At 42.7% G+C, this 27,303-nt stretch overlaps 1 protein-coding gene, 1 long non-coding RNA gene and 1 pseudogene across 4 annotated transcripts in view; 2 read left to right on the forward strand and 1 right to left on the reverse strand.

The window, feature by feature from the left end:
* The window catches only part of DCAF6 (DDB1 and CUL4 associated factor 6), a 264,140-nt gene extending 250,630 nt beyond the window's left edge, over positions 1–13,510 (forward strand). For all 3 annotated transcript variants that reach the window (XM_073616111.1, XM_073616112.1, XM_073616113.1), the window contains one exon: positions 12,792–13,510. In XM_073616111.1, the coding sequence (XP_073472212.1) occupies positions 12,792–12,844 (53 nt within the window). In that variant the 3' untranslated portion in view covers positions 12,845–13,510. The remainder of the gene's footprint in view (positions 1–12,791) is intronic.
* LOC141128682 (uncharacterized) overlaps positions 1–27,303 on the reverse strand; it is an 85,300-nt gene that overhangs the window by 33,125 nt on the left and 24,872 nt on the right. The window lies entirely within an intron of this gene.
* LOC141130769 (5S ribosomal RNA) lies at positions 2,367–2,485 on the forward strand (annotated as a pseudogene).

The raw sequence follows: 27,303 nt of genomic DNA on the forward strand, positions 1-27,303 counted from the left end.
GGAGGGACACAAGAGCATAGAGGGGCATGAAAGAGGTTTGGTGACACAAGCATTCCTTTTGACACATTTACTATTGCATCAGGCTGAGCAGTAATAGCAGTGGCAGGGCTGGACTATTGCTCAAGCAATGGATGTGATTTCTTCTGGTAGTACTTCTGTTTTGTGCATCAGACTATGGTCAGAAGGAGGGGTTGAAACACCCCCAAAAGAGGAGCTAAAAGGGTCTCCCTCAAGCTCTGGAAAGCCTACTCTACAAATGGCATCCTCCCTGAAAGGGGGTGGCTGGTCAGCGTAAGATCGGGGCCATGAAATGTTTGCAACTGTTTTCAACACTGCAGCCCCTGTTCATTTTACTAAAGATCTTTTACCTCAGCCATGGTAGGTTTTTAAAAAAAAGTTCAGAGACTTTAATCGCATCCCAGTGTGGTCAAGATGCGACAGGTTCTCCATTTTCCTAGGACCCTAAAACTGAGGAACTAGGGGCAGGAGAAGAATAATCCCCTCAGGGGACTGTGGTGAGGCTGATGACTCCTCTTCTGAGGTGTCAAATGCGGGAGAGTCAGCTTTCACAATCTGTAAGATTGATGGTACAACTTCTTGCTGAATGATTTATGTACCCTTACCTGAGTGTTTGGGTTCCCTAAAGCCCCCTCAAGCTGTGCATGCCTTTTCCTGTCCATTCATTGTTGGAAAAGCTTTTTTGTATCTGGAGGATCACCCAGATAAGCATTATTTTCCTCTCTAAAAAGTTTTCACACTTTATCCTATGGTAGAGAAAATTCACTAAGTAGGGTATACCGGCAACGCTACTATATCCTTTGTGTGAATAAGTCTGACTTGTTCGGCAGACAATACTCAAATACTTAGGGATCCAACGGATAAAAGGTTGGAATTCCTATAAAAAAAAACAAAAAAAAAAACTTTTTTTCTGGCAGATTGAGTGTCTCAGCCGGCGCTGACAGTAATTGGTTAACGTTGAGAGATCAGTTTAAACAGGTGTTCAAGGTTATCCTGCTCAGCAGGCCCAGGAGGCAGCTATATGTTTGCTATGTTGCTATGACAGATTCTATCCTTTAGGCCTTGCGCCCTTCGCTAAGCATCATGCAAGAAGCTCCTGGCTAGTCTTCCTTTTTGCGGTGAAACAGCTATCTGGGGATGTTTTGGATAATCTATCCAAAGAATTTCTAGTGAAAAACTACCCCTTTTGCCATTTAAATGAAGGAGTAAATGTATTTTCGTTTCAAAGCTCCTTCTGTGCCAGGGGCATCAGACTCCAGGCTTCCACCGTCAGGTTCAAAAGGTAATTCTCAGGATTAACCCCAGGGACAAAAGAGGTCTTGGGGGAGGAAGCCTACAAGATACTGAAGCCTCCTTATGAGGAGGTGCCCCCCATTGCTCAATAAGGAGAATTCTTCTGCAGTTCTCAGGGATCTGGCAGAAGGAGTGTCAAGACGAATGGGGGACTTCCTCAATATCTCCAAGGTACAAACTGGAGTTCCAAGAGTTTCCGTCTCCTCGTTTTCTCAGATCAAACGTTCCTAAGGAACCAGAGAAAAAGAAGTCTTTCTTTCAAGCATTGGACCATCTTTTGGCAAAAATGTTCATGGTGGCCCCCATGTAAGAGCAGAGGTTGGGGTTTGGTTAAATCCAAATTGACATTCTGGATCTCAAAAATCTAAATTCAATTCCTGAATATAACCACTCTTTTTTTTTTGCATGAAGTCAATCCAATCAGTTATCTCCATCCTACAAGGAGGAGGACTTCTGGCGTCAATCGACGTCAAAGATGCATATCTCCATATGCCTATTTCCTTGCTCACTAGTAATATCTACTTTTCAAAGTAGAACATCTTCATTTTCAGTGTGTAGCTCTGTTTCCGATCTTAACTACTGCACCTCGAGTACAAAGGTTCTGGCTCCTCTTCTAGCCAGATTGAGGGCCCAAGGTATAACGATTATGGTTTACCTAGTCGATCTGTTCTTGATAGACCAGTCGGTAGCCCGCTTAGACCAAAGTATGGTCAGCACATTCGACTACCTGGAATATCTAGGTCGGATTCTCAACCTAGGAGAAATCTTCTTTAAAATCATGAAGAAGGCTAATACTTGAGTCTAATCATAGGTACACCCAGAAAAGGGTCTTCGTACCCCAGGCAAAGATCAGTGCCATAAAGGAACTAATTTAGGTGGTCAAAGCAAGATGAATTTCTCCTATTCAACTTTGCATGAGGTTGTTGGGAAAGATAGTGGTTTCATTCAAGGCCGTTCTTTATGTTCAGTTTCATCAAGACTGCTGCAAAACAGTATCCTATCAGCATGAAACAAAAGGGTTCAAGCTCTACATTCCCAATGTGTCTGACTCCAAAGCCTACGGCCACATCGCCCTGATAGCGCCCAATCTCGTTTGATCGTGGAGGCTAAGCAGGGTTGGGCCTGGTTAGTATCTGGATGAAAGACCACCTGGAAATACCAGGTGCTGTAGGCTGGGTGCGCCAGAGCCTCAGTTTATAGTTAATATCCAAATATCTGCAAAGGGGAAAATCCTTCAGTTACCTGGGAAATAGTAATAACATATGCCAACCTTTTTTGTTAAGGTTGGGGAACAGTCCTGAAAGAGGCAACTGTCCAAGAGAAGTGGCACAGATTAGAAAAGGCCTTGCCCATTAACATTTTAGAAATTCAGGCAGAGCACTTGGTCCTGAGGGCCTGAACGTTCAGTTTATGGTATTGTCCTGCCAGGATTCAATCTGTCAATGCCACAGCAATGGCCTATATTAATCACCAAGGGGGCACAAGAAGATGTGAGGCCCAGAGAAAGATGAATCATATCCTATCTTGGGCAGAAAACAATGTACTTTGCCTATCGGCAGTCTGCATTCCAGGAATAGAAAATTGGCAGACGGACTGCTTGAGTCGCCAGCAGTTGTTCCTGGTAGGATGGTTCCTTCACCCCGATATTTTCCTGTCGATATGTCAAAGATGGAGGATCCCAGACATAGATCTGTTTGCATCCAGGATTCAACAAAGAAATTAACAACTTTGTGTCAAGAACAAAGGATCCGCTAGCATGCGGAACAGATGCCTTGCAATTCCCGTAGAATCGGTTCTCACTGATTTATGCATTCCCTCCTATTCTGCCTGCGTCCACGACTTCTTCGCAGGATCAAGCAGGAAGGGAAGTCATTGATTCTTGTGACCCCCAGCGGGGCCCAGGAAATCTTGGTATGCAGAGATCGTAAAGATGGCAGTAGGAGACCCATAGACCCTACCATCATGTCCAGACCTTCTCTCGTAAGGTCTGGAGTTCCATCCTACTTTACAAACGCTAAATTTAACGGTTTGGCTATTGAGACCCACACTCTGAAGAAGCGTGGGCTGTCAGGTTCAGTAGTTTTCTACCTTGGTTAATGCAAGGGAGCCGGCCTCAATAATTATATATTATGAAGTCTGGGAAACATATGTCTACTGGTGTGAAACCAGGAGCTGCACCCCAGGAAATAGGTCAAAGGTAGAGTTCTTGACTTTCTGCAGATGGGGTGAGAAATAAAGCTGGCCTTGAGCCTTATCGGTATTATTTCAAGGACCACTTGCTTTGCATTCTTTGGTTCATAACTTATTCAGGGGGTAATACGGCTTAATCTCCGGTTAGGTAACCCCTGAACCCTTGGGACTTGAATTTAATTTTGTCGGCATTGCAAAACAGCCTTTTTTTGGCCCGATACAACATATTCCTTTGGTCCTTTTTTGACAAGGAAACTATTTTTTTCTGTTAACCATATCTGCTGCAAGAAGGGTATCAGAATTGGCTGCTCTTTCTTATAAAGAGCCATATTTTTATTATTCACAAGGATAAGGTAGTATTGTGCCCTCATCCTAACTTTTTACCAAAAGGTAGTATCAGGTTTTTATCCAAACCAGGATATTGTTCTACCTTCATTTTTCCAGAACCCTGTTCTATGGAAGAACAACCACTACATTCTCTTGATGTGGTGAGAGCAGTCAAAGTCTACTAAAAGGTGATTGCTCAGATTCGGAAAACGGATGTTTTGTTCGTGTTGCCTGAAGGTCCTAAAAGAGGAAAGGCAGCATCGAAATCTACGATTCTAAATAGATTCGACAAGTAATCGTTCAAGCTTATGGTTTAAAGAGGTAGATTCCACCCCCTCAAATCAACACGCACTCCTCTAGAGCTATAAGTGCTTTGTGGGCAGTGCATCACCAAGCCTTCATGGCTCAATTCTGCAAGGCTGCAACTTGGTCTTCGATCAATACATTTACCAGATTCTATCTGGTGGACATGAGGATGTCGCCTTTGGGCACAGTGTACTGCAGGTAGCAGTATAAATCCTCTGTTCTCATGGTGCCCTACTTTGGTTTTGTCTCCCTCCTTTCAGTTGGCATTGCTCTGGAACATCCCACATAGTAATTACTATGGCTCTGTGTCCCGTGATGTATGATTAAAGAAAATAGGATTTTTATAACAGCTTACCTGTAAAATCCTTTTCTTTTGAAGTACATCACGGAACACAGAGGTCCCGCCCCTCTTTCTAGTATACACGTGTATTGCTTTGCTACAAAACTGATATACTCCTGGTATGGGAGGGGTTATATAGGGAGGCAACTTCCTGTTTAGGGTGTGCCATTGTCCAGCACCTGAAGGTGGACTATAACCCACATAGTAATTACTATGGCTCTATGTGCCGTGATGTACTTCAAAAGAAAAGGATTTTACAGGTAAGCTGTTATAAAAAGCTTATTTTTGCTTCAAAATTCTTTATTTAAAATTTAAGTTTTTTTCCTAAAACTTCTCTCTTAAAATTAAGGTGTGTGTTATACGCCGATAAATACGGTATTATTTGTCTACTTTTTTTTTTTTTTCACGTCTATTTTATAAACGATAAACAATTAAAACTTTTTTTGTTTACTTTGTTAGTGAATATTTTTACACATACAGTCATGGCCGAAATTGTTGGCACCCCAGAAAGTATTTCTCACAGAAAAGTATTGCAGTAGCACATGTTTTGCTATACACGTTTATTCCCTTTGTGTGTATTGGAACAAAACAAAAAAAGGGAGGAAAAAAAGCAAATTGGACATAATGTCACATAAAATTCCAAAAATGGGCTGGTCAAAATTCTTGGTACCCTTAACTTAATATTTGGTTGCACACCTTTTGGAAAAAAATAACTGAAATCAGTTGCTTCTTATAGCATAGCATAGTATAGCAAAACATGTGCTACTACAATACTTTTCTGTGAGAAATACTTGATTTTCTGGAAAAAATTTCTGGGGTGCCACCAATTTCGGCAATGACTGTATATATTAACATATATTTACACATTTCACATTGGAAAAGTGCAAGAAAAAAAAAAAAACAATTTATTTAATTTGTAAATAACTTTTCAATGCTTTGTACCATTGCTGACAGCTGAAGTGAAAACAAAACAAAACAGTCACGTTTGGTATCGGTAATTGGTATCGGCGAGTACTAAAAAAAAGTATCGGTACTCGTAAAGAAAATGGTATCGGTGCAACCCTACTGGGTAGGTAGGTGGGGGGGAGGGGGATTGTATAGATGGTTAAAGTTCACTGACAATGTTGGGTGGGGGAAGTTGTCATAGTACTGCCACACTATGATCATTGACTGGAGTTATTATTGCAGTCACTGACATTAATAAGGCTGTGAACGGTGGTTGTTGCGTCCACTGACAACAATGCTGAGGAATTATTATTTCATCCTCTAAGACCCCTTTCACACCAAGGGCGTTTTGCAGGCGCTATAGCATTAAAAACAGCGCCTGCAGTCCGCCCTCAAACAGCTGCAGCATTGTCTGCAGTGTGAAAGCCAGAGGGCTTTCGCACCGGAGCGCTGCACTGGCAGGACGGGAAAAAAAGTCCTGCCAGCAGCTTCTTTGGAGCGGTGAAGGAGCGGTGTGTTTACCGCTCCTCCACCGCTGCTCCCCATTGAAATCAATGGGGCAGCGCTGGGATACCGCCGGAAAAACGCCGCTATTGCAGGTGGTTTTAACCCTTTCTCGGCCGCTAGCGGGGGGTAAAAGCGCCCCGCTAGCGGCCAAAATGTGCCGCTAATCCGACGGTAATACGCCGCTAAAAATAGCATTCTACCGCTGATGCTGCGGGCGGCCCGGTGTAAAAGGGCTCTAACACCAATGCTAGGGGTTATTATTGCGTCCACTTAAACTAATGCTGGAGGTTATTATTGTGTCCACTGATACCAGTGCTGGGGGTTGTTCTTGTGTCCACTGACACCAATGCAGGAGGTTATTCATAGGTGTGTGCACTGGGTGTGCCAAACTGGGTTTAAACTACGAACATAAAAACGACGGACACCATCCACTGCCCTACTGACACTGTCAGTAAATATACACATGCACACACACGTTTTTAAACTTTGGGGTGCACACTCTAATGCAATAGGCTGTGCACACCTATGGGATTATTATTGTCCGCTGAAACCAGTGCAGGGGGTTTTTCAAAGGTGTGCACACTGGGTGTGCCTGGGCACATCTTTATCACCCTGTGTGGCGCAGATTCCCCCTGATTAGACTCCTGATTTCTTTATCATACATCACGGGACACAGAGCAGCCATAATACCTAACTGGGTTATACGTCACCTACTGGTGAATAGACACTGGTAAATCAATCAAACAAGAAGTCCTCCCCTATATAACCCCTCCTACACAGAAAGTACCTCAGTTTTTTCGCCAGTGTTGGTTAGTTGGACGGTCACTGATGTGATGTGCTCTTGGAGCATACTTGGAGGTCTGGACAGTTCTATTAAGAATCATGTACTTTAATCAGATCCATTCGAAAAAGCTATCAGCCAAAATGGATGGTACCTGAGCCTCATTGGAAGGATAGAAGATTCCTCGAGGTTTGCCTGTAATACAGCCTTATGGCGCTGGATCCTGCGTAATGGAAGCCTGTGCAGTGTTTGTTCTGACCAAGGTGCTTTCCAGCAGGGTGCTATACAGGTCCAGGGGAGTGGACCCCAGATTAAGGGGGACTCAGTCTCTGAAGGTCTTTTATGACAAAGCTTGTCGTGATGGGTAAAGATTGGACTCCTGTTATGTTCAGAGTCCTGCAGCACGAATGGCAAGTCTGCATTTTTGCAGTTCCTTTTAAAAAAAAAAAAAAAAAAAAGAGAGACAGATCTGACTGTGTGTTTTCCCAGTATCCACTGGGGGCAGTGTGCCGTTTAATCATGCTGTGTACTTTTTAGTCGTGTGGGCGGCTGTTTCTCCTCCAGCCACTAGAGGACTAGAGGACGCAGGCTTGCTCAGTATGGCCTATTTTCAAATAGGCAGGAAGTGGAAGGGCAGCCATGGCCATGTGGTTAGCAGGGATTCTGGAGACGCAACAGCAGCCCATTGATACTAACAAAGTGTGAGTACTTACTATGGGAGAACTGTGTGGCAGACAAGACATGATTATATGCTGCATATTTACTGCTTATCTGGGGGGACTGTACAACTGTAAGTTGATACACCCCTGAATGGATAGCAGTTCACTTTAAAGTGTTGACTTCTCGGAAGGCAGGTGCAGCATAGTATACATGCTTGCAAACTTATTGCTTAAATGCATGTCTAAATATACACGTTTGGAAAAACATGAACATGGGTGGCCCTGGGTCCGCCCGCCACTCGAGCCCTGTCGCCCTGATGAGGCGGACAGTGCCCCCCTCCGCCCCGGAATGCAGTTCTCTCCCCCCAGAAGAGGCTGGACCGAAGACAGGCATGGGGCCAACTGCAGTTAACCACTTTAATACTGGGCACTTTCCCCATTCCTGCCCAAGCCAATTTTCAGCTTTCAGCGCTGTCGCTGTTTAAATGGAAATTGCGCGGTCATGCTACGCTGTACCCAAACAAACTTTTTATCATTTTCTTCCCACAGATAGAGCTTTCTTCTTGATCACCTCTGCGGTTTTTATTTTTTGCTAAACAAATAAAAAAAAGACTGAAAATTTTGAAAAAAAAAAAAGTTTTTCTTTGTTTCTGTTATAAAATTTTGTAAAGTAAGTTTTCTCCTTCACTGATGGGTACTGATGAGGCTGCACTGATAAGATGGCACTGATGAGCACGGTTGAGGTGGCACTGATAGGTGACACTGATGGGCACTCATAGGCGGCACTGATTGGCATTACTGATTAGGAGGCACTGGCAGGTATTGCTGGTGGGCACTGATTGGCATCATGTGTCGGCACACATTTCCACCCATGGCAAACAGAGATGCCATACCTGGTGGTCATCAGTGGTGTCCATCCTTGGTGGTCCTGGTGGTTCTGGGTGGGCATCCGAGGGGGGGCTACATTGATAAACAATCAGCGCAGACCCCCTGTCAGAGGAGCAGCCGATGGACTCTACCGTAAACAGATCTTCCTGTTTACATCGTGGTTAGCTGTGATTGGACACAGCTGATCACGTGGTAAAGTCTGTCAGAGACTCTTTACCTAGATCGGAGTTGTGGTATGTCAGACTGATACACCGCAACAACAATCGCCGCGATGCGTGCCCCGGGGGGTGCGCAGCGGCTTGTTATCCTGACCACATCATATGACGTCTGGTCAGGATTACGCAACCACTTTGCCAACGTCATTTTGCTATATGGCGGGCGACAAGTGGTTAAGCAGGTGCATGCTTGCAAACTAGCTAAAACGCACGGTGGCTGAAATGCAAAGTGGCTGAAATGCATGATTGCTGAAACGCACGGTTGCTAAAGATGCATGGTTTTTACATATTCGCAATAATATACATGGTTATACATGGTTGCATAAACATACATGGTTGCATAAAGATACATGGTTGCATAAAGATACATGGTTGCATAAAGATAGGTGTTGCGTAATATAGGTTGCATAAACGCATGCTTGCTTATTGCGTAAATGCTTGTTTCCAGGGGCGCCTATTGCATAAGTGCGTGTTTTGCCTAATCACATAAGTTGCATAAGCACGTTTACATGAACGCACGCTTCCATAAATACATATTGCTTAAACGCATGCTGTCATGTTTTCACTTGTACTACATACGTATATGCTTATTTACATGAAACTGCATACATATGTGCTTATTTACATTAAGCTGTATACATGTGTGCTTATTTTCCTGGGACTACGTGCATATGTGCCTGGGATTACGTGCATATGTGCTTGTTTGCCTGGGAGTACATACATATGTGCTTATTTGCCTTAAGCTGCATACATAAATGCATGAATGGCAAGAATACTTGTATATCTGCATGTTTGCATACTTGGGTACCTACATAACGGCATGCCTGGGTACCTGCATACTTACATGCGTAAGGGGTTGCATAGCAGTAAACCAACATTGTTTTTAGGCCTGCATCCTTGGAGAACTGTGTATTAGGTTGGCTAATATAGTTGCTACGTCATTTACCTGTTATACCAGTTAAATTGTTCCAGAAAGGAGAGACAGCCGGGGGAGGCAGGTGCACCGCTCTCAGGTTCAATGATCTGGCGGTGTCCACATCCCCCGATGGACAGTGGTGTCAGATGCATCTGAGCCACTGTGGGGTTTGGCATTGCAGTATTTCCTGATGCATTCATTTTTCATCAGATGGACTGCGGGTGCATCACCTTGATCATGCCTGATTTCTGTTGATCGAAGCCTAAGCAGGATCAAGCGTGATTAGTATATGGATATGAGACTGACCGGAAATACTAGATGCTGTAAGTTTTTCCCCACCTGTGTGAGGGAGACATCTGAGGTTGCTGTGTTTTTGAGAGTATCTCAGGCCAGAAGATCTTAGGGCAGTCTCTGAGGCGTTTTTTTGCTCCATCTTTAGCCAGCAAAAGCTTGGTAGGTAGGTACGCCTCTTTTGGTCTCTGGGGTCTGCCACAGAGGAGTCCGTCTTTTGCCTTGCGTTTGACTCTTGGAACAGAAGGTATGGGCTCATTATTAAAATAAATAAATAAAAAAACCCTCAACCGTTAGCGGTCCCAAAACCAAATGGGGACATAAGGTCTAGCGTAGAGCTTAAGCCGCTGGATATTCTTCTGTTTCAGATAGGCTCTGTCCATTTAGTGTTGACTTAGAGGTAGATTTCGGGGTCCATAGTCATCAATGACGCATATCTTCATGTGCCGTTTTTTTCCAGGCTCATCAAGGGTTTTTTTGCAAATTGCAGTGCAAAGTCATCCTTTTTTTTATTTTTGTGACTCTGCTCTTCGGGCTGGCCACAGCTCTGAGGGTTCACAAAGCTCCCAGCCCAGTACTGGCCCTGCTAAAAAAAGCAGATGTGCCAATCTCAGTATACCTCAATAATCTTTGTTCAGGAAGCAGTCTGTTCCAGATTTTCAAGTCAACCAAATTCTGTCTGAGACAGTGCAACAAGTGCTGTCTCTATCACTAGTACATACTCCAGGTATAGAATAATGGCAGGGGGAATTCTGCAGGTGGATCTACTAGATTCCAAGTTCCACAACAAGTGGGAACAGGTTGTGTCTGGGACAAAAGTCCCACCGGCAATAGGGGCAGATGCACTGGTAACACCTTAGGGACCAGTTCTCCCTTATTTGATCCTTCTCCTCTGTTTCAACTTCTCCCACATGTTTTGTGAAGAATCTGAAAGGTGTTAACACTGATAATAGTGTTAGCCGAATTAGCCCAGGAGGGCTTGGTACGCTGACGTGGCGAGGCTTGCAGTGGTCGCTCCTTGAACACTCCCAGTCCTGCGGGACCTAATGGTCTTGAGTCCTGTATCTCAGCACTGTTGAGCCGTGGAAGCTGGTTTCAGGGAACCTCGATTAGAGGACTTGGAAATATTTTTTTCCTGGGGGAAGCCAGGAAGTGGCACCCACAGGAATATGAGTTGGAAATTTTATTTTTTTCCTCCTTATCTCGGAAGATGGCTTCTTTGTTTGCTATCACTTCACTAAGTGGAGTGTCGGAGCTGGTGGCTCTTTCATGCAAGGAGCCGTTCTTGGTCGCACATTATAAGGTGATGTTGCGTCTTAATCCATCTCTATTGCCTAGAGTAGTTTCTAGTTTTCACTTGAATTAGGACAGTGTCTTGCTTTTTTATTCTTTTTCTTCTAATCCACAGTCAGCAGGAGAAATATCGCTACCTACTCTAGAGGTAGTTCAGACACTCGGGTCTACTTGAGTTGTGGGCACAGGTCAGGAATCCTGAAGTGTTTGGGAGTATCTTGGGCCATCTGCAATCAGGTGTCGGTGGTCCAGGTGTGCAAGACCGCTATTTGGTCTTTGGTTTATACATCCACTGGGTTTTTACCAGGTGTACATCAAGAACATGGAGGAGACTGCCTTGGTCTCAGCGTATTACAAACAGTAATAGTGGCAGTCTGAAGATGTTGGCTCAGATGCAGAAGACTGACGTTCTGTTTGTATTGCCAGAAGTTCCCAAGAAGGGACAGGCAGCATCTAAGTCGACTATTTCCCAATGGTTTTGACAAATGATTGTTCAGGCGTATGGTTTAAGGGGTAAGGCCCCACCTTTTCCAGTAAATGCACACTCTACCAGAAGAGTGAGTGCTTCATGGGCAGTTCATCATCAAGCATCGATGGCTCAGATTTGCAAAGCTGCTACTTGGTCTTCCGTGCATACATTCACTAGGTTTTATCAAGTGAATGTTAGGACTCAGGGGGATGTTGCATTTGGATGCAGTGTACTGCAGGCAGCAATATAGATCCTGCTGCTCTGATGATGTTTCTTTAGTCATAATGGGTTCCCTCCCCTCAAAAACATTACTGGGGACATCCCAGTTAGTTATTATGGCTGCTCTGTGTCCCGTGATGTACGAAAGTAATTAGGATTTTTTCTACAGCTTACCTGTAAAATCCTTTTCTTGGAGCACATTACAGGAAATAGAGATCCCTCCCCTCTTGTCTGGGAAGTTTATTGCGTGCTACAAAACTGAGGTACTTCCTGTGTAGGAGGGGTTATATAGGGCAGGACTTCTTGTTTGATTTACCAGTGTTCATTCATGAGTAGGTGGTGTATAACTTAGTTAACTTAGCTTCTCTGTGTCCCATGATGTACTCCAAGAAAAGGATTTTACATGTAAGCTGTAGAAAAAAATCCTAATATTTCACCAAAGCCCCCTAACAGGGCTCCTAAACAAAAAAACAAAAAAAAATGTAAAAAAAAAATTCAAACCATACAATTGTAAAAAGTAAAATAATAAAAATAAAAACTACTGACACCAATCTCTGCCCTAATGACACCATCCACTGCTCTACTGACACGTCAGTAAATATACACGTGTTTAAACTTTGGGATGCACACCCTAACGCAATAGGCTGTGTACACTTATGGGATTATTATTGTGTCCACTGACACCAATGCAGGGGGTTATTATTGTGTCCACTGACACCAATGCTGAGGATTATTATCGCATCCACTGACTCCCAACACTGAGGGTATTTATTTTTCTCCCACTTTCTCTTCAGTGTGCATTGCAGTATAGTGCAAATAATGCAGCAACACTGAAATTTTCTGGCTTTGAGGTGTGTTACTGACAATTTATTTTGAACAGACTGTATGACTTGATGTAATGCACTGCAACTCACAAAAATGTGCCGTCGTGTGTGGCCCTCTCAAAGTGTCAGGGGGCCGCATTTGCAGTCCTCTCTAATTTTTAGGTTGACCCCCACTGCCCACCTTTTTTTCGTAGGCTTAGAAACATACATATAAAGAGCTTGCTTCTAAAATTGACCGTGTAACACTGAAGACTTGCATGCCTTTTTATAATATTGTATGATTTCATTATTTTTCTCCTCTTATTCTCAGATCGATCTGAACAAAGTGCAGAAGGTCAAGAAAACTCAAATGAAGATGAGTGATGCAATCAAGTGTATATGAATGTGCTGTAACTTGTATATTGTACTGTATTTACATATGACAAAATGCCTCAATAATATTTTGGTTTAGACTAATGTTTAATAAGTATGGATAAAAAATGTAAGGCGTTGTAAGTTATTTCACAGTTGTTTTGACTTTTGAACAAAATGAATGGTGACTCTTGCTTGTGTAGTGCAGTTGGAAGGAAATTCTATTTACTAATTTATAAAGCAAAAAAACTTTGTAAGAATGAGTTGATGGATAATGGTATGTATGATTAAAAATTTGTGTTGTATAAGCACATGGCAGGTTGGAAAACGCATCTGAAAGTATTTCTGTATTTTATATGCTATGGGCAGTGTGTGGTTTATGTTTTCATAAGTACCAAATTTATGCAGCTTTCCCTTTAGAATTATGGCTTTATTGCCTAATGTCAAAATAGAGAAATGAGCTGCAGGTCATGTGATAACAGGTGGGAATGTACTGTGGTCTAATTTCTATGTAAGCCATGTTTCTCTATCATCTCTGCATCTTCTTCCTTCTTCGATGACTTGCACTATTGCATTTTTTAAGCATTAACAGTGCATGCACAATTTTGCAATACCAAATATATTTTGTCAGGGAAAATGAAATGTGACATTTCAATAAAACTCCGTTCTAAAATGTCATTTATCGTGTGCTGGTATGTAACTATGGTGTTTGTAGGTTGCTGTAATTGCTTCAAATGTTTTTCATATAGCATAACAAAGTTAAACAGATGTAGCCATCAGGTGTAGACAGTATAGCATTAGAAACCAACCAGTCAAAGTAATAGTTGGGGAACATTGCATACAGTCTTGGCCAAAAATATTGGCACCCCTGCATTTGTCAGATAATGCATCACTTCTCCCAGAAAATTGTTGCAATTACAAATGTTTAGGCGTTCTCGTGTTTATTCCTTTTGTTTGTATTGGTATGACACAAAAAAGTGGAGAAACAAAAAAACAAATCTAACACAATCCATGCAAAACTTCAAAAATGGACTGGACAAAATTATTGGCACCTTTTCAAAATTGCAAGAAATACCGTATTTATCTGCGTATAACATGCAAATTTATTTTAAGAGGGAAGTTTCTGTTAAAAAACCTTAACTTTTAAATAAGGAACTTTGAAGCAAAATAAGGGTCTTTGTCCATCAGCAGCCTCACCATTGCCATCAATGCAGCCTGATCAATGCCTATCTGCAGCCTCACAAGTGCCATCAATGCAGTCTCATCAGTCGCCATCAATGCAGCAGCTTCACCATTGCCATCAATGCAGCAGCTTCACCATTGCCATCAATGCAGCAGCTTCACCATTGCCATCAATGCAGCAGCCTCACCATTGCCATCAATGCAGCAGCCTCACCATTGCCATCAGTGCAGCCTGATCAATGCCCATCTGCAGCCTAGAGGGGACAGGGAGGGGGGCTGGATGAGCGCCGACAGATTACATACAGTGAGAATCTCCTATGATAGACAGAGCAGTGGTCCAGTGGCGACCCAGGAGACGGGACTTCCTATTACAGAGGCTGCTAAGTAAACAGGAGATTCACACTGTATGTAATCTGACGGCGCTCGTCCCGCCCCCCTCCCTGTCCCCTCCGAGGCAGCTAAAATGGAACTATTAGCGTATAACACGCACACGTTTTACACCCAATTTATACGCCAATAAATACAGTAATTGCAAGTTTGTGATGCTCCTGTAATTTGTAATTCATCTCTACTGTATCAATTAACAGGTTCTGACAATATAGAAATCACACCGGCGACAAGTTAAAATGGTGAAAAATTGATTCAAACGTTCTGTTATGTCTGTGTGCCACACAGAGAATGGAGAAGAGAAAGAGTAGCAAAGTATTGTCTGAGGAGGGGGGAACAAAAATTGTGGAAAATAATCAAATCTCCAAGAGGGCAAAATGCATTAATCGCTTGATTCAGTTCTGATTTGTGGCCCCATTGTGTTTAAAAGAAAAACACATCTCTTATGTCTATGCAGGCTGTCGGCTCCACCCCAGGCATAAGCCCATTCATTTTTTATGGGGAAACCCTAACATCAAGAGTTAGAGCCAAAGAATATTCCTGAAGCATTTATGATGGCAACATTAGTGATACTCCTGGTCAGGCATTCTATCTGAGATCCTCCAATCAAAATGTGGATACAGTTGTGCAAAAGTGACTTGAAGAAACATATACTGATGACAAGTCACTGATTTATGTTGAAAGGAACATCATGAGGCAATCTTGCTAAATCAATAGTTTTTTTTTTTTTTTTTTTTTTATATTTGTACTGGTGGATGAACCATGGACATGTTTTTAAATCCCAGAATATAAAGCAACAGATCAGTCAATCAGACTCCAATCTCTCCACCATGGCCAAGACCAAAGAGCTGTTCAAGGATGTCAGGGACAACATTGTAGACCTACACAAGGCTGGAATGGGCTACAAGACCATCGTCAAGCAGCTTGGTGAGAGGGAGAGAACAGTTGGTGTAATTATTTGCAAATGGAAGAAACACAAAATAACTGTCAATCTCCCTCGGTCTGGGGCTCCATGCAAAATCTCACCTTGTGACGTTTCAATGATCATAAGAATGGTGAGGAATCAGCCCAGAACTACACGGGAGAATCTTGTCAATGATCTCAAGGCAGCTGGGACCATAGTCACCAAGAAAACAATTGTTAACACTATGCCGTGGAGGGAGCTGAAGGTTCGAGTTACCAAACGTTAGCCTCGAAACCTTAATGACTTGGAGAGGATCTGCAAAGAGTGGGACAAAATCCCTCCTGAGATGTGTGCAAACCTGGTGGCCAACTACAAGAAACATCTGACCTCTGTGATTGCCAACAAGGGTTTTGCCATCAAGTACTAAGTCATTTTTTTGTGAAAAGGTCAAATACTTATTTCATTTATTAAAATGCAAATCAATTTGTAACTTTTTTTGAAATGCATTTGGATATTTTTGTTGTTGTTCTATCTCTCACTGTTAAAATAAACCTACCATTAAAATTATAGACTGATCATTTTTTCGTCAGTGGGCAAACGTACAAAATCAGCAGGGGATAAAATACTTTTTTCTCTCGCTGTACGTATCTACAGACACAATTCCCCTATCGCTGGGTGCCCAATTCCATAGATCCCTTGGGAATTAAACTTGCTTCCTCTTACTCCACCTTGTTCTCGGCCAACTACTATGCCCCGCGAGTGCTCCTTGACCTCTCTTCTCCATTCCTGGCAATTCTCCTCCCTCTCTTCGATAGGCCAGATCCATGCAGTCAAAATGACAATCCCCCCAAAGTCCTCTATTTCGTTCTGACCTTGCCTATACACGTTCCCTTCTTCTTTTATGTCTTTTACAGAACAGAATTCCTTCAGTTTATCTGGGTTCATAAGCACCCTAGAGTCCCCAGATCGTTCAGGAACTACAATTCCCATCATGCCTAGTCAAGTCTGTGAATGTCAGTGTTTTACAATGCCTCATGGGATGTGTAGTTCCGTAACAGCTGGAGGGCCGTAGTTTGAGGATCCCTGCTCTATACCCATAGATTGCAAGGTGGCCTGGGAGCTCCTAATATACCCAAATATTATCTGGCAGCCCAGATTTCTCAATTATCTGTTACATGCCCCCTCTGACATGCCATTGTGGGTACTTTTTTTAACTACCTAATTGTGCCCCAATTTCTTTGCAGGCATTGCTTTGGCTTCCTCATAAATTATGCCCTCTGACACTAAGCCCTTTTATGCTTAATAGCTTGAAGCTGTGGGATTCTGTTTGCTATTCGGGAAATTTGATGTCCCCTTTCTTTTACCGATCATTAATAACCCCCCTTTTCCACTGGGGTTAAGAATAACCTTGTTTCCTCTCCTGGTGGACCTCCCATGGCTTCACCAGCGTGCATCATTTTCCAACTGTGTGCTTGTTTCCGTCATGGGTGAGCCTCCAGGAGACGCACAAGATCCCACGGAGGGGGGAACGCTTCCATTATTTGTAATTGCAGCACTAGATTTTGTCTCTTTATCGAACTTTCACCTTTCCTTTTCACAAGACGTCTTTAAAGCATACCTGTCTACACCCCCTGGTGTCCCCTGGCCTTATTTTCTTGCTTTACACCTTTCTTAATGGTAGGTCTTCTTTGTTGGCCCTTTCCTATGTGACACAATGAGAGAAAGATCTTGAATCTAGTATTGAGGGGGAGGGCTGAAGCAAGGCCTGGGTGACTATAGCGAAATGCTTATTCAACACTACCACCCTCAAGGCTGCTTACAAAGTGCTCTTGCAGTGGTACTTGATTCCTGGCTATGCTTCCCCATGCTTCTCCTGGCAACAGTGACAGATGTTTTCAAAATTGTGGTCAGCGTACGGATGTCCTACGTATACGTCTAATTGGCTTCTGGTCTAGGGTCTTTGGCCTGCTGCAGACATTATTTCATGTGACGGTCCATAAAGAAGCTTGACTGGCTCTTTTACATTGCCCTATATCAGGCCTTTTTGCACCCCAGCAGAAATTGGCCTCATACCTTTTTTATTTCTGCCAAGCGAACCATTGCCCATGCCTGGAAGACTCCGTCTGTTGCTTTTCACGGGGTAAAAACCAGAATGGCCGCTCTGATGGTTAATGAGCAGATGCGCAGTATATTGAGGGATTTGCATGCAAAACTTTTGAAAGTCTGGGAACCATGGCTAAGTTACTAATTTCTGTCCCTACCCCTGACTAGTTATGGTCGACTATAATACTTGTTTGTACAGGTCGGGCATCCGTGGTACTTGCCCACTCCTGGAGTTCCTCTCTCCCTCCTTTTCTTTCTTTGTTTCCTCACTCCCCTTTTCATTTCTGATATGAAGGTTATTAATGAAGACTGCTGTCCTCTCGGACAGCGCAGTGTAGCCTGTGATATCTACCTAAGTTTTAACCTGGTCCTGGTAACAGTTTACTGTTATGTTGCCTATTATGCGTACACATGCTGCTTTCTTACATGCCTGTTTGATGTCACCCCTGCGTGGGCAAACCATGGCTTGTTATGATTTCTTGAAATTCCAATAAAAATATTTGAAACAGAAAAAGATATTAACCTAACCTAATTGTACAGTACAGGGCACAGGCTGGATATTCATACTCAGGGTTTTTGGCTGGTACCTTTAAATAACTGGACACTGGCAAAGCTTTTCTGTGCACACTCCTAAAAGCCCACCCCACTCTGAGCGTCCCAGTTCTCGCTTATAGAGAAGTTCTATGCTTAACTAGTTTGTTATTTTACTTCAAATGACACTTTGCTGCCTTCTGTTTTAACAAGAGAAGCAGTGCATCGGGATTGGTGCAACCTTGGGAACTGTACCCAGACCCCATGTTGTGGGGAACAGCCTGTAATATTTTGGGTATTAGATCCTGCACTCACCTTGGCACTGAGGGTAATAAGTGTAGATGGCTGCAGGAGCTTATACAGGTCCAGGGCTGTGGTTCATTCCTATGGTTCCCAGACCCTGAAGAGCCCTCCAGGGGGTATGTCCACAGTGACAGACGAAAACTGAACCCATACATGGACCAGCAATGTGGAAAGGTAAGACAGGTTCACCCTGATATCAGATCTCCACACACTTATTTACGTTTTCTCAATAGTCTGTTTTTATGTTAAAACAATCGGGGAATTGAGAATGTGTTTTGACTTTATTCACTTACCCCATTTCTGCACTCTACTTCGTGAGTACCCCATAGAAGAATGGGCAGCAGTGGCAAAAATTCAGGAAAACCCTTACTTTGACTATAATTTAACAACCAATCTTTGCATCTGATTTTAGTTCTATCTTTTCTGCAACTATGTTAAACTTTCTTGTACAAGTAATGACTTTAATATAGCCATCACTGTTCAGAGCTTGAAAGTGCCAGGCTTCTTCTCCACCCTCACCTTCTATACCTGCGTAGAAAGTGAAACTACCTTCTCTAGAAGAGTGGTGTTAAAGGGGGCCAGAGATGATTTTCTCACATAATGTGGTTACCAATGTAGATATGCTTACTTCTGCTGTGCTCAAACACCTTGGCATAGTGGCACTTGATTCTTGTCATACCCTTCTGAGTACTAAAAGGCCTGCAAAGTCTAAAAGTACATTCCTCGTCCATGAACTAATAGAATGGGAAACTTAACCCCTTTGTGCCTAAGGGTAAAACAAATCTAAATGCCTAATCCCAATTTAGACGTGTTAGTAAAACCGTACATATTAGCACAACTACTTTGTGAATCCAGGTGGATTATGCCTTTTTTCAGGACAAATTGGGCTTTCGTTTGGTGGTTAATGGTAATGGATATCTCCCTGATTTATTTTTTTTTAAGTTTTTTTATTATCAAAGGATTTTTTTTTTTTTTTATGTAACTGTATATTACTTGCTAATACCATAACCTACCACCAAAGAACAACCAAAAAACAATTGTGCGCATTTTCCTTTTTTTTTTTATCCTACCTAGACCACACTGACACTTGTTGTTTATGAGTTAGAATCATTTTTTTTTGCTGGAAAATTACTTAGAATCCCCAAACATTATATATATTATTTCTAATACCCTAGAGAATAAAATGGCGATCGTTGCAATACTTTCTGTCAGACCGTATTTGCGCAGTGATCTTACAAGCGCACTTTCTTTTGGATAAAATACATTTTTTGAATTAAAAAATAAGACAACAGTAAAGTTAGCCCAATTTTTTTTTTTTTATTGTTAAAGATAATGTTATGCCGAGTAAATTGATACCCAACATGTCATGCTTCAAAATTGCGCCCGCTCGTGGATAGGTGTCAAATTTTTACCCTTAAAAATCTCTATAGGCGATGTTTAAAAATGTCCACAGGTTACCAGTTTTGAGTTACAGAGGAGGTTTAGGGCTAGAATTATTGCTCTCGCTCTAACGATCTCAGCGATACCTCGTGGATGTGGTTTGAACTACGTTTTCATATGCGGGCGCTACTCAAATTTGCGTTCGCTTCTGTGCGCGAGCTTGTTGAGACGGGGCACTTTAAAAAAAATTCTATTTTTTTTTCTTTATTTTACTTACCATATATACTCGAGTATAAGCCGAGTTTTTCAGCACATTTTGTTGTGCTGAAAGTGCCCCCCTCGGCTTATACTCGAGTCAAGCACTTTTCTGGTGCAAAGAATGACATTTTCCAAACCAACTTTGGGGCCCCGTATCTCGGGACCACTTAGTGCTAGGAACCCCAAATTTGGTTTTCAAACCCAGTGAAACTAGCACTACAACATATCCAAAGCTGGGGTTACTAGCACCAAGTGGCCCCGAGATATGGGGCCCCAAAATCGGTTCGGAAAATGTCATTCTCTGCTGCAGAAAAGTGCTGGACATTTTCCAAACTGACTTTGTATCTCGGGGCCACTTAGTGCTAGGAACCCCACCTTTGGATATGTTGTAGTGCTAGTTCCAAAGGGTTTGCACTCCAAATTTGGGGTTCCTAGCACCAAGTGGCCCCAAGATACGGGGCCCCAAATTCGGTCAACTGTGTCCATCTGCAGCAATGTCATTTCGGGACCCTTTGGGTTCAGAGACCCCAAATTTTGGCTGCAGCTAGGAGGCATCTAGGAACCCTTAACTACCAAATTTGAAGTTTGGGGGACCTATGGCTGCAAATGGGCACAGTGAGGCTGCAAATAGGCATTGTTGACCCTCTTTTCCACTTACAGTAGCTGCGCATTTCTCGCCCTAGGCTTATACTCGAGTCAGTACGTTTTCCCAGTTTTTTGTGGTAAAATTAGGTGCCTCGGCTTATATTCGGGTCGGCTTATACTCGAGTATATACGGTAATTTTTTTATTGACACTTTTTAAAAAAAATATATTTTTGGGTCACTTTTATTCCTATTACAAGGAATGTAAACATCTCTTGTAATAGAAAAAAAGCATGACAGGACCTCTTAAATATGAGATCTGGGGTCAAAAAGATGATAGATCTCATATTTAAACTAAAATGCAATAAAAAAAAAAAAAAAGTCACTTGGGGAAAAAAATAATAATTTCTCCTTTAAGAGCTATGGGCGGAAGTTACGTTTGACGTCGCTTCTGCCCTCCCCGTGCCATGGAGCCGAGCAGGGGCCATCTTCCCCTCACTTGACAGGCAGGCATCCACAGGAGAGGACGCGTTCGTCACCGGTGCTACCAGTGGGTTCGGTAAGTGGCAAAGACGACCGGAGTGTGGCGGGAGTGGGTGGGAACCTCTCCCACTGCCAATAAAAGTGATCTTGCGGCGAATCTGCCTCGGAGACCACTTTCATCTTAAAGAGAAATGCACGGCGTTCCCGAAAATACCGGGGTTACGGCAGCTGTCTCTGTGAATGGCCCAGAGAGATGCAATGTATTGTTATGGCAGCTAGCTGCTGCCATAACTCCGGTATTTAGCATCACAGTGTCAAAGTACTGACATACGGGTTTGCATGAAGTGGTTAAAAAAAAAAACTGACCCTTGACCTTGACCCAAACACTAACCCTAGATCAAACTGTAGGGTATTATTTTTGTAAAAAAAAAAAAGTATTTATTTTTTCTTCACACTTTTTTTTTCCCCTATCTCAGAGAACAATACATTGCATCTCTCTCGTCTATTCACAGAGACAGAAAACACAGGGCGGACTTCACAGTGACTGATCACTGTGATAGCCAATCAGAGGCTATCACAGTGATCAGTTGACTCGGAATCGGCTGTTCCGGGCTCTGATCGTTCAAACGGGGCCCGGGGCTCTCAGCACAAAAGGAGATGCACAAATATGTGGCCCCCACCAATAAAAAAGCCCACACCACACTAGGAATGAGAGCACAGTGTGGTCAGTTTTCTAGCTGTGCTGTGAACTCAGCCTTCTCTCTTCCAATGATCAGACTTGTCCAGACATGCCTCCCCCTGCACAGCTATTCAATGGGAAGTTCGGTGTGCTGCTGTTTCTCCTCCCTGATCTCTATGCAGCTGAGAACAGAGGGAATGTGGGGGTAGGTATTTATTTTTTTTTATATCTATACACAAATGTTTTACATTCAATTTCTACTGTAAACTGAATGGGTTGTTTTACAACGTAAGGGCTCACATACACTTTAAAGGCTTTCTTTGTTCTTGCAGGTCCTACTATGTAAGCGCAAAGAGCCATAAAGAGGCTCAAGTTTTCAAAGGTGCAATTGGACCTTCGACTGGCCTAGGTCAATGAACAACTAACAATCCTGTCTTGCAAGACTGAACTCTGGCAGAACACTTAGGGCTCATTTAAACTTGCTTCGGCTTCAACAAGGCTTCGGACAGGCTTTGTTAAAGCTCTCTGAATGCCAGTCAAAGCTCCTGTCACTAAATAAAATGATTAGCTTACAGTCCTGTTTACACCTGCTTTTGCTTTGCTTCAAAAATTATACCCCTCGTAGCTTCAGTGGTGCTTCAAAGCATATTCAAAGCCTTCATAGAAGTCTATGGCAAAGCTCGCTCGAAGCCCCACCAAGCCTCACCGAATCACCAAGCAAAAGCAGATCTAAACAGGACTTTAAGCTAACCATTTTATTTAGTGACAGGAGCTTTGACTGGTGTTCAGAGAGCTTTAACAAAGCGTGTCCGAAGCCATGTTTTGAAGCAAGTGGAAACTAGCCCTTACAAACACTGCTCTCTGTCTTACGTTTTAGTTGTTGATGCCCTAGAACAAGTCATAACACAAATCTCAAAAATAGCTGTTCATCTATCTATATGTGCATAATTTTATGTGTGAAAGCCACTTGTATGACTTTTAAAGGAGGGTATTTCATTGGTTATGCACTTATCAAGTTCATAGAGGATGTCACAGAAGCAAAGGGTCCTTCTTCCATAACAGAAGGCTCTAAAAAAAAAAAAAAAACCTAAATGAGGCTTCTCTCTCCTCAAGACCAACAGTGCCCCATCACTCTTCTTGGGTTTCATCTTGAAAGACAAAATTTAGCCCTTCCTTTCAGTCCAAGACTTAAAACACAAAACGAAAATGAATCAGCGCCTTCACTCTACACTAAGAACAGAGGACATCTGTTACAGTTTGAATTTCTCTGCATCACAGACATTCCAGACCTATGCGTTTAATCTGTAGTGTCAAAGGATACAATATTGAGTTTCAGACTCTTCCCCTCTTTTTCTTCTCTTGAACCAGCCAAAATCTGCCCAAGGACAGTCAGATTTACAGACCAACCTGAACCATCTCTTACCCCAGGGAATGGTTGTTACGGGCCCGGAAGACCGGTTCAAAGGATTCTATTCAAACCTCTTCATGGTAACAAATTCCAACAAGGGTATTAGTCCTATTCTGGTCCTAAATGCTCTGAGCAAATACCTTCATGTTCCAAGGATGTGCATGGAATCTGCAAGGCTGGTTGCTGCCTCTCTGGGACAAGAGGAGTGCATAGAATCAGTGGCAGTTCAAGATGCCTACCTACATATTCCCATTTACCCAACTCATCTGCACTTTACAGTAGGAGATAACCACATCTAATTTATCGTACTGCTGTCTGGCCTATCCTCTGCATCCAGAATGTTCACAAAGGTGCTTGCACCCCTATTCACCATCTTAACAATTTAGGGCATCCACTTCAAATAGTACCTACACAGCCTCCTCCTAAAGCATTTACTTCCCTCACAACTATGTGTAACCATCCAAAAGACTATCCAGATTCTTCAATCTTTCAGCTGGGTAATCCACTTTGAAAAGTATGCCCTCCAGCCTCCCCTTTGCTTAGAATACTTAGGTCTCATTTTAGATACAGCCCAAGCAAAAGTTTTCCTTCCAGAAAATAAACTTCTTTTTTTTTTTGTTTAGATCCTGCTCAGACCTTAAAAAGGAACTGCAGTCTGCTCACATAATTTGTAATAAAAACATATTTGCCATTCTTAAGCTTCCCTCCAACCACTTTGCATATTATTTTATACATACTGTGATTCTGTACAGTACTTGCCAAATATGCTGCAGAAATCTTCCTCCACTAAGTCTGGCTGCAGCCATTTTAACTGTGGGCAGCTGAAGCTGCTGCCTGTTCACTTCCTAGACTTACAGAGACACAGAGGCACACCTCCAGCTCTGCAGCTTTCATTGGCCCTCTGACTCTTCCCCCCCCTCCATTCCTGCAAACTCTCACAAGAGTGCGAGAGAGAGCCTAGGCTAATGATCAGACGAGACAAGAAGTGGCCTGTATAAGGCATTTCCTGGCAGAAAAAAAATGTTTTACTATCTAAAGTTAAAACAGCAACGGCAGAAGATTTAATAGATGGAAAGTTGAAAACAGGACTAAAGGTCCTAAAGGACTAAATGACTTTAAAGTCAAAAAGCTATCCCTCAGTGAGATTCTCCATGAGAGTCCTTGGCCTCATGGTAGCCTCATTCAAGGCTGTTCCCTTCACCAAGTTTCACTCAAGGCTTCTTCAGCATGACATTCTGTTGGCCTGGAACAAACACAGTGCTTTCCTTGACCCCCCCTATGTTTCTTTGTAATCGAGCAAGGAACTCCCTAGCTTGGTGAAATTCTAATCCAGATTTGCAAATGAGGATGATTTTTCTCCCACACCCATGGATGGTGATTGTGCCTCCACCAAGATACAGCTTCCTCCACCCTAGAACCAGGAACCAGGTATTATAGCTGAGAATTGCACCCAAGAACTAGACGACACTAGCTTTGGTGCAAACTGGCACTAACTTTATTGTAAACTCTCAAAGAATATGAACCACACAAAATTGGATAACCGCTTGATCACATTATCCCAAACAATGCAAACTTTGAACAGTAATCTCAATATAGCTAAGGAAACTAAAAAAAAAAAAAAAAAAAACAGGAAATGGCAGAGATTCGAACAATTAATGGGCAGGCTGACTGTACCAAGTTGATCGATCAATCAACTTGGGTGCAACAAGCCTACCGGATTCTCTTGCGACTATCGCTAATTGGTCTTCAACTGGTGGAGATGACTTCACTCCCTGCATCCAATTCACATAAGTGTGAACCCAGCCTGAAGAAGTAGTTCCTGCACTATTTTTGGCAATTTCGGGTTTGACTTGGATAGACATCTGTGCATGAAGCCGCACTGACATGTGGCTTTCAAATCGTGCAATTTCAGATGAAGTCGCATAATTTCAAAGCCACATTCAATGTGAACGAGGGCTCAATGTGAGCCATACTAAAATGTGAAAAGAAATCATCATGGTCCTGAGAAATACCAGAAAGAACTAGCTCAGAACAAATTTCAATCATAGGCTGCACTTCACTAAATAGAAACCTGGCCTGAACAACTAAGGAGTGCACCACCTGAATATACTCCAGCAGCTTCTCACCAATGCACTTCTGCAAAATCTGGGGGCAAAAATGTTTATGCTCTAAAGCCAATCTCACACAACATATAGCCTCCCCGAGATGCATCTTAACATAAAGTGACAGCAAATACTAAGAGCAGATACCTCCCAGTTCCTAAGTGCAGCTGATCTGGTCATTAGTGGGTTACAGTGTTACATAAGGGATACCAAATGCAGGTATCCAACGGCAGCAGGGATGACCAGTTCATTATAGCTGCTTAGGAAACTGGAATCAGAGTATGAGTAAAATAAAGTTTAATAACCACTTCAGCCCCGGAAGATTTTACCCCTTTCCTGACGAGCACTTTTTACAATTTGGCACTGTGTCACTTTAACTGACAATTGCACAGCCATGCAATGCTGTACCCAAACAATTTGCATCCTTTTTTTCCCCACAAATAGAGCTTTCTTTTGGTGGTATTTGATCACCTCTGCGGTTTTTATTTTTTGCGCTATAAACAAAAAAATACCAACAATTTTGAAAAAAAACAAAACTATTTTTTACTTTTTGCTATAATAAATACCCCCCCCCCCCAAAAAAAAACTTTTCTTTTTTAAATTTCTTCATCAGTTTAGGCCAATATATATTCTTCTACATTTTTTGGATAAAAGAAAAAAAAAAACTCACAATAAGTGTATATTTATAGGTTTGTGCAAAAGTTATAGCGTCTACAAACTATGGGAAAGATTTATGGCATTTTTTATTATTTATTTATTTATTACTATTAATGGCGGTGATCTGCAATTATTAGCGGTACTGCGACGGACAGATCGGCCACTTTTGACACATTTTTGGGACCATTGACATTTTTCCCACAGATGGAGCTTTCTTTTGGTGGTATTTGATCACTTCTGCGGTTTTTATTTTTTGCGCTATAAACAAAGAGCGACAATTTTGAAAAACACTTTTTGACACTTCTGATACATTGTTGGGACCACTGACATTTATACAGCGATCAGTGCTATAAATACGCACTGATTACTGTGTAAATGTCACTGGTAGGGAAGGGGTTAACACTAGGGGGCGATCAAGGGGTTAAATGTGTGTTCCCTCAGCATGTTCTAACTGTATGGGGATGACACTGACTGGGGGAGGAGACATATGGTTGTTCCTACTTTGTAGGAACAACCATATGTCTCCTCTCCACTGAAAGAACAGGGATTTGTGTGTTTACACACACAAATCCTGTGCTGGCTCTCGTGCACACTATCGCGCCCGCCCGCTCGCATCGGATCCACTGCCGTGCAGCGGGTGCGCTCGCATGCCCTCTGGTGGCTCTTAAAGGAAGGACGTACCCATAAAGGGTTTCACCCAGGAGAGCCATTGTGCTGCAGTATATATGTGTGAGCTGGTCGGGAACCGGTTAATGCACACAACACCTATCCAACACCATCAGACCATAAGCAAAGCAAAAGTGAAAAATAAACGTGACAGTGAATCAAAACCAAACCAGCAACCTGAATATAATACACCGTATACATAAACAGAACATGACCAGGTCTGGGACTGGAACAGGGGCAGCAGAGATGGGGTAACAGATTACTAGATGCAAGGTAAAGGATAAGTCAGGGATCAGGATAATCAGCAAGCAGGTATATGGTTAACAGGCAAACACTTAACGTGGAGCTCCACCCAAAAGAGGAAATTCTGCTTGTTTGCACCCTCCCCCCTGCACATATGGCACTTTTTTAGGGGAGGGGGAGCGGATACCTAGTTTTGACCGTTGGAAGTTTGACCCCCCTCCTTCCCCCGCAGAAGATTACAGGACCACTCACAAGGTGAAGTGCGGCTCGCACATGCACAATAGGAAACCAGCTGTTTCTCTTACTTGAGATACCAGCGCCTGCACCTGTAGCAAATTGAAGAATCGGCTCAGATGAGGACATTGCTGGATCCCTGGACAGGTAAGTGTCCTTATATTAGAAGTCAGCAGCTACTGTATTTGTAGCTTAATTTTTTGGAGGGAGCCTTGAGCACTGATCCTAAATCATGGCAGGGGTTATATACCTGGGAGACACCCTCTGGTGGCCACCAGAACTGTGCCTTTAAGTTCTGTGAACCACAATGCCACCAGTAGGTGATCCAGGACCTGACACCAGGTGGTTGCAGCCATCAGCTGCAAAGT

Source organism: Aquarana catesbeiana, linkage group LG02 (genome assembly GCF_042186555.1).
Source record: "Aquarana catesbeiana isolate 2022-GZ linkage group LG02, ASM4218655v1, whole genome shotgun sequence".
Lineage (NCBI taxonomy): Eukaryota > Metazoa > Chordata > Amphibia > Anura > Ranidae > Aquarana > Aquarana catesbeiana.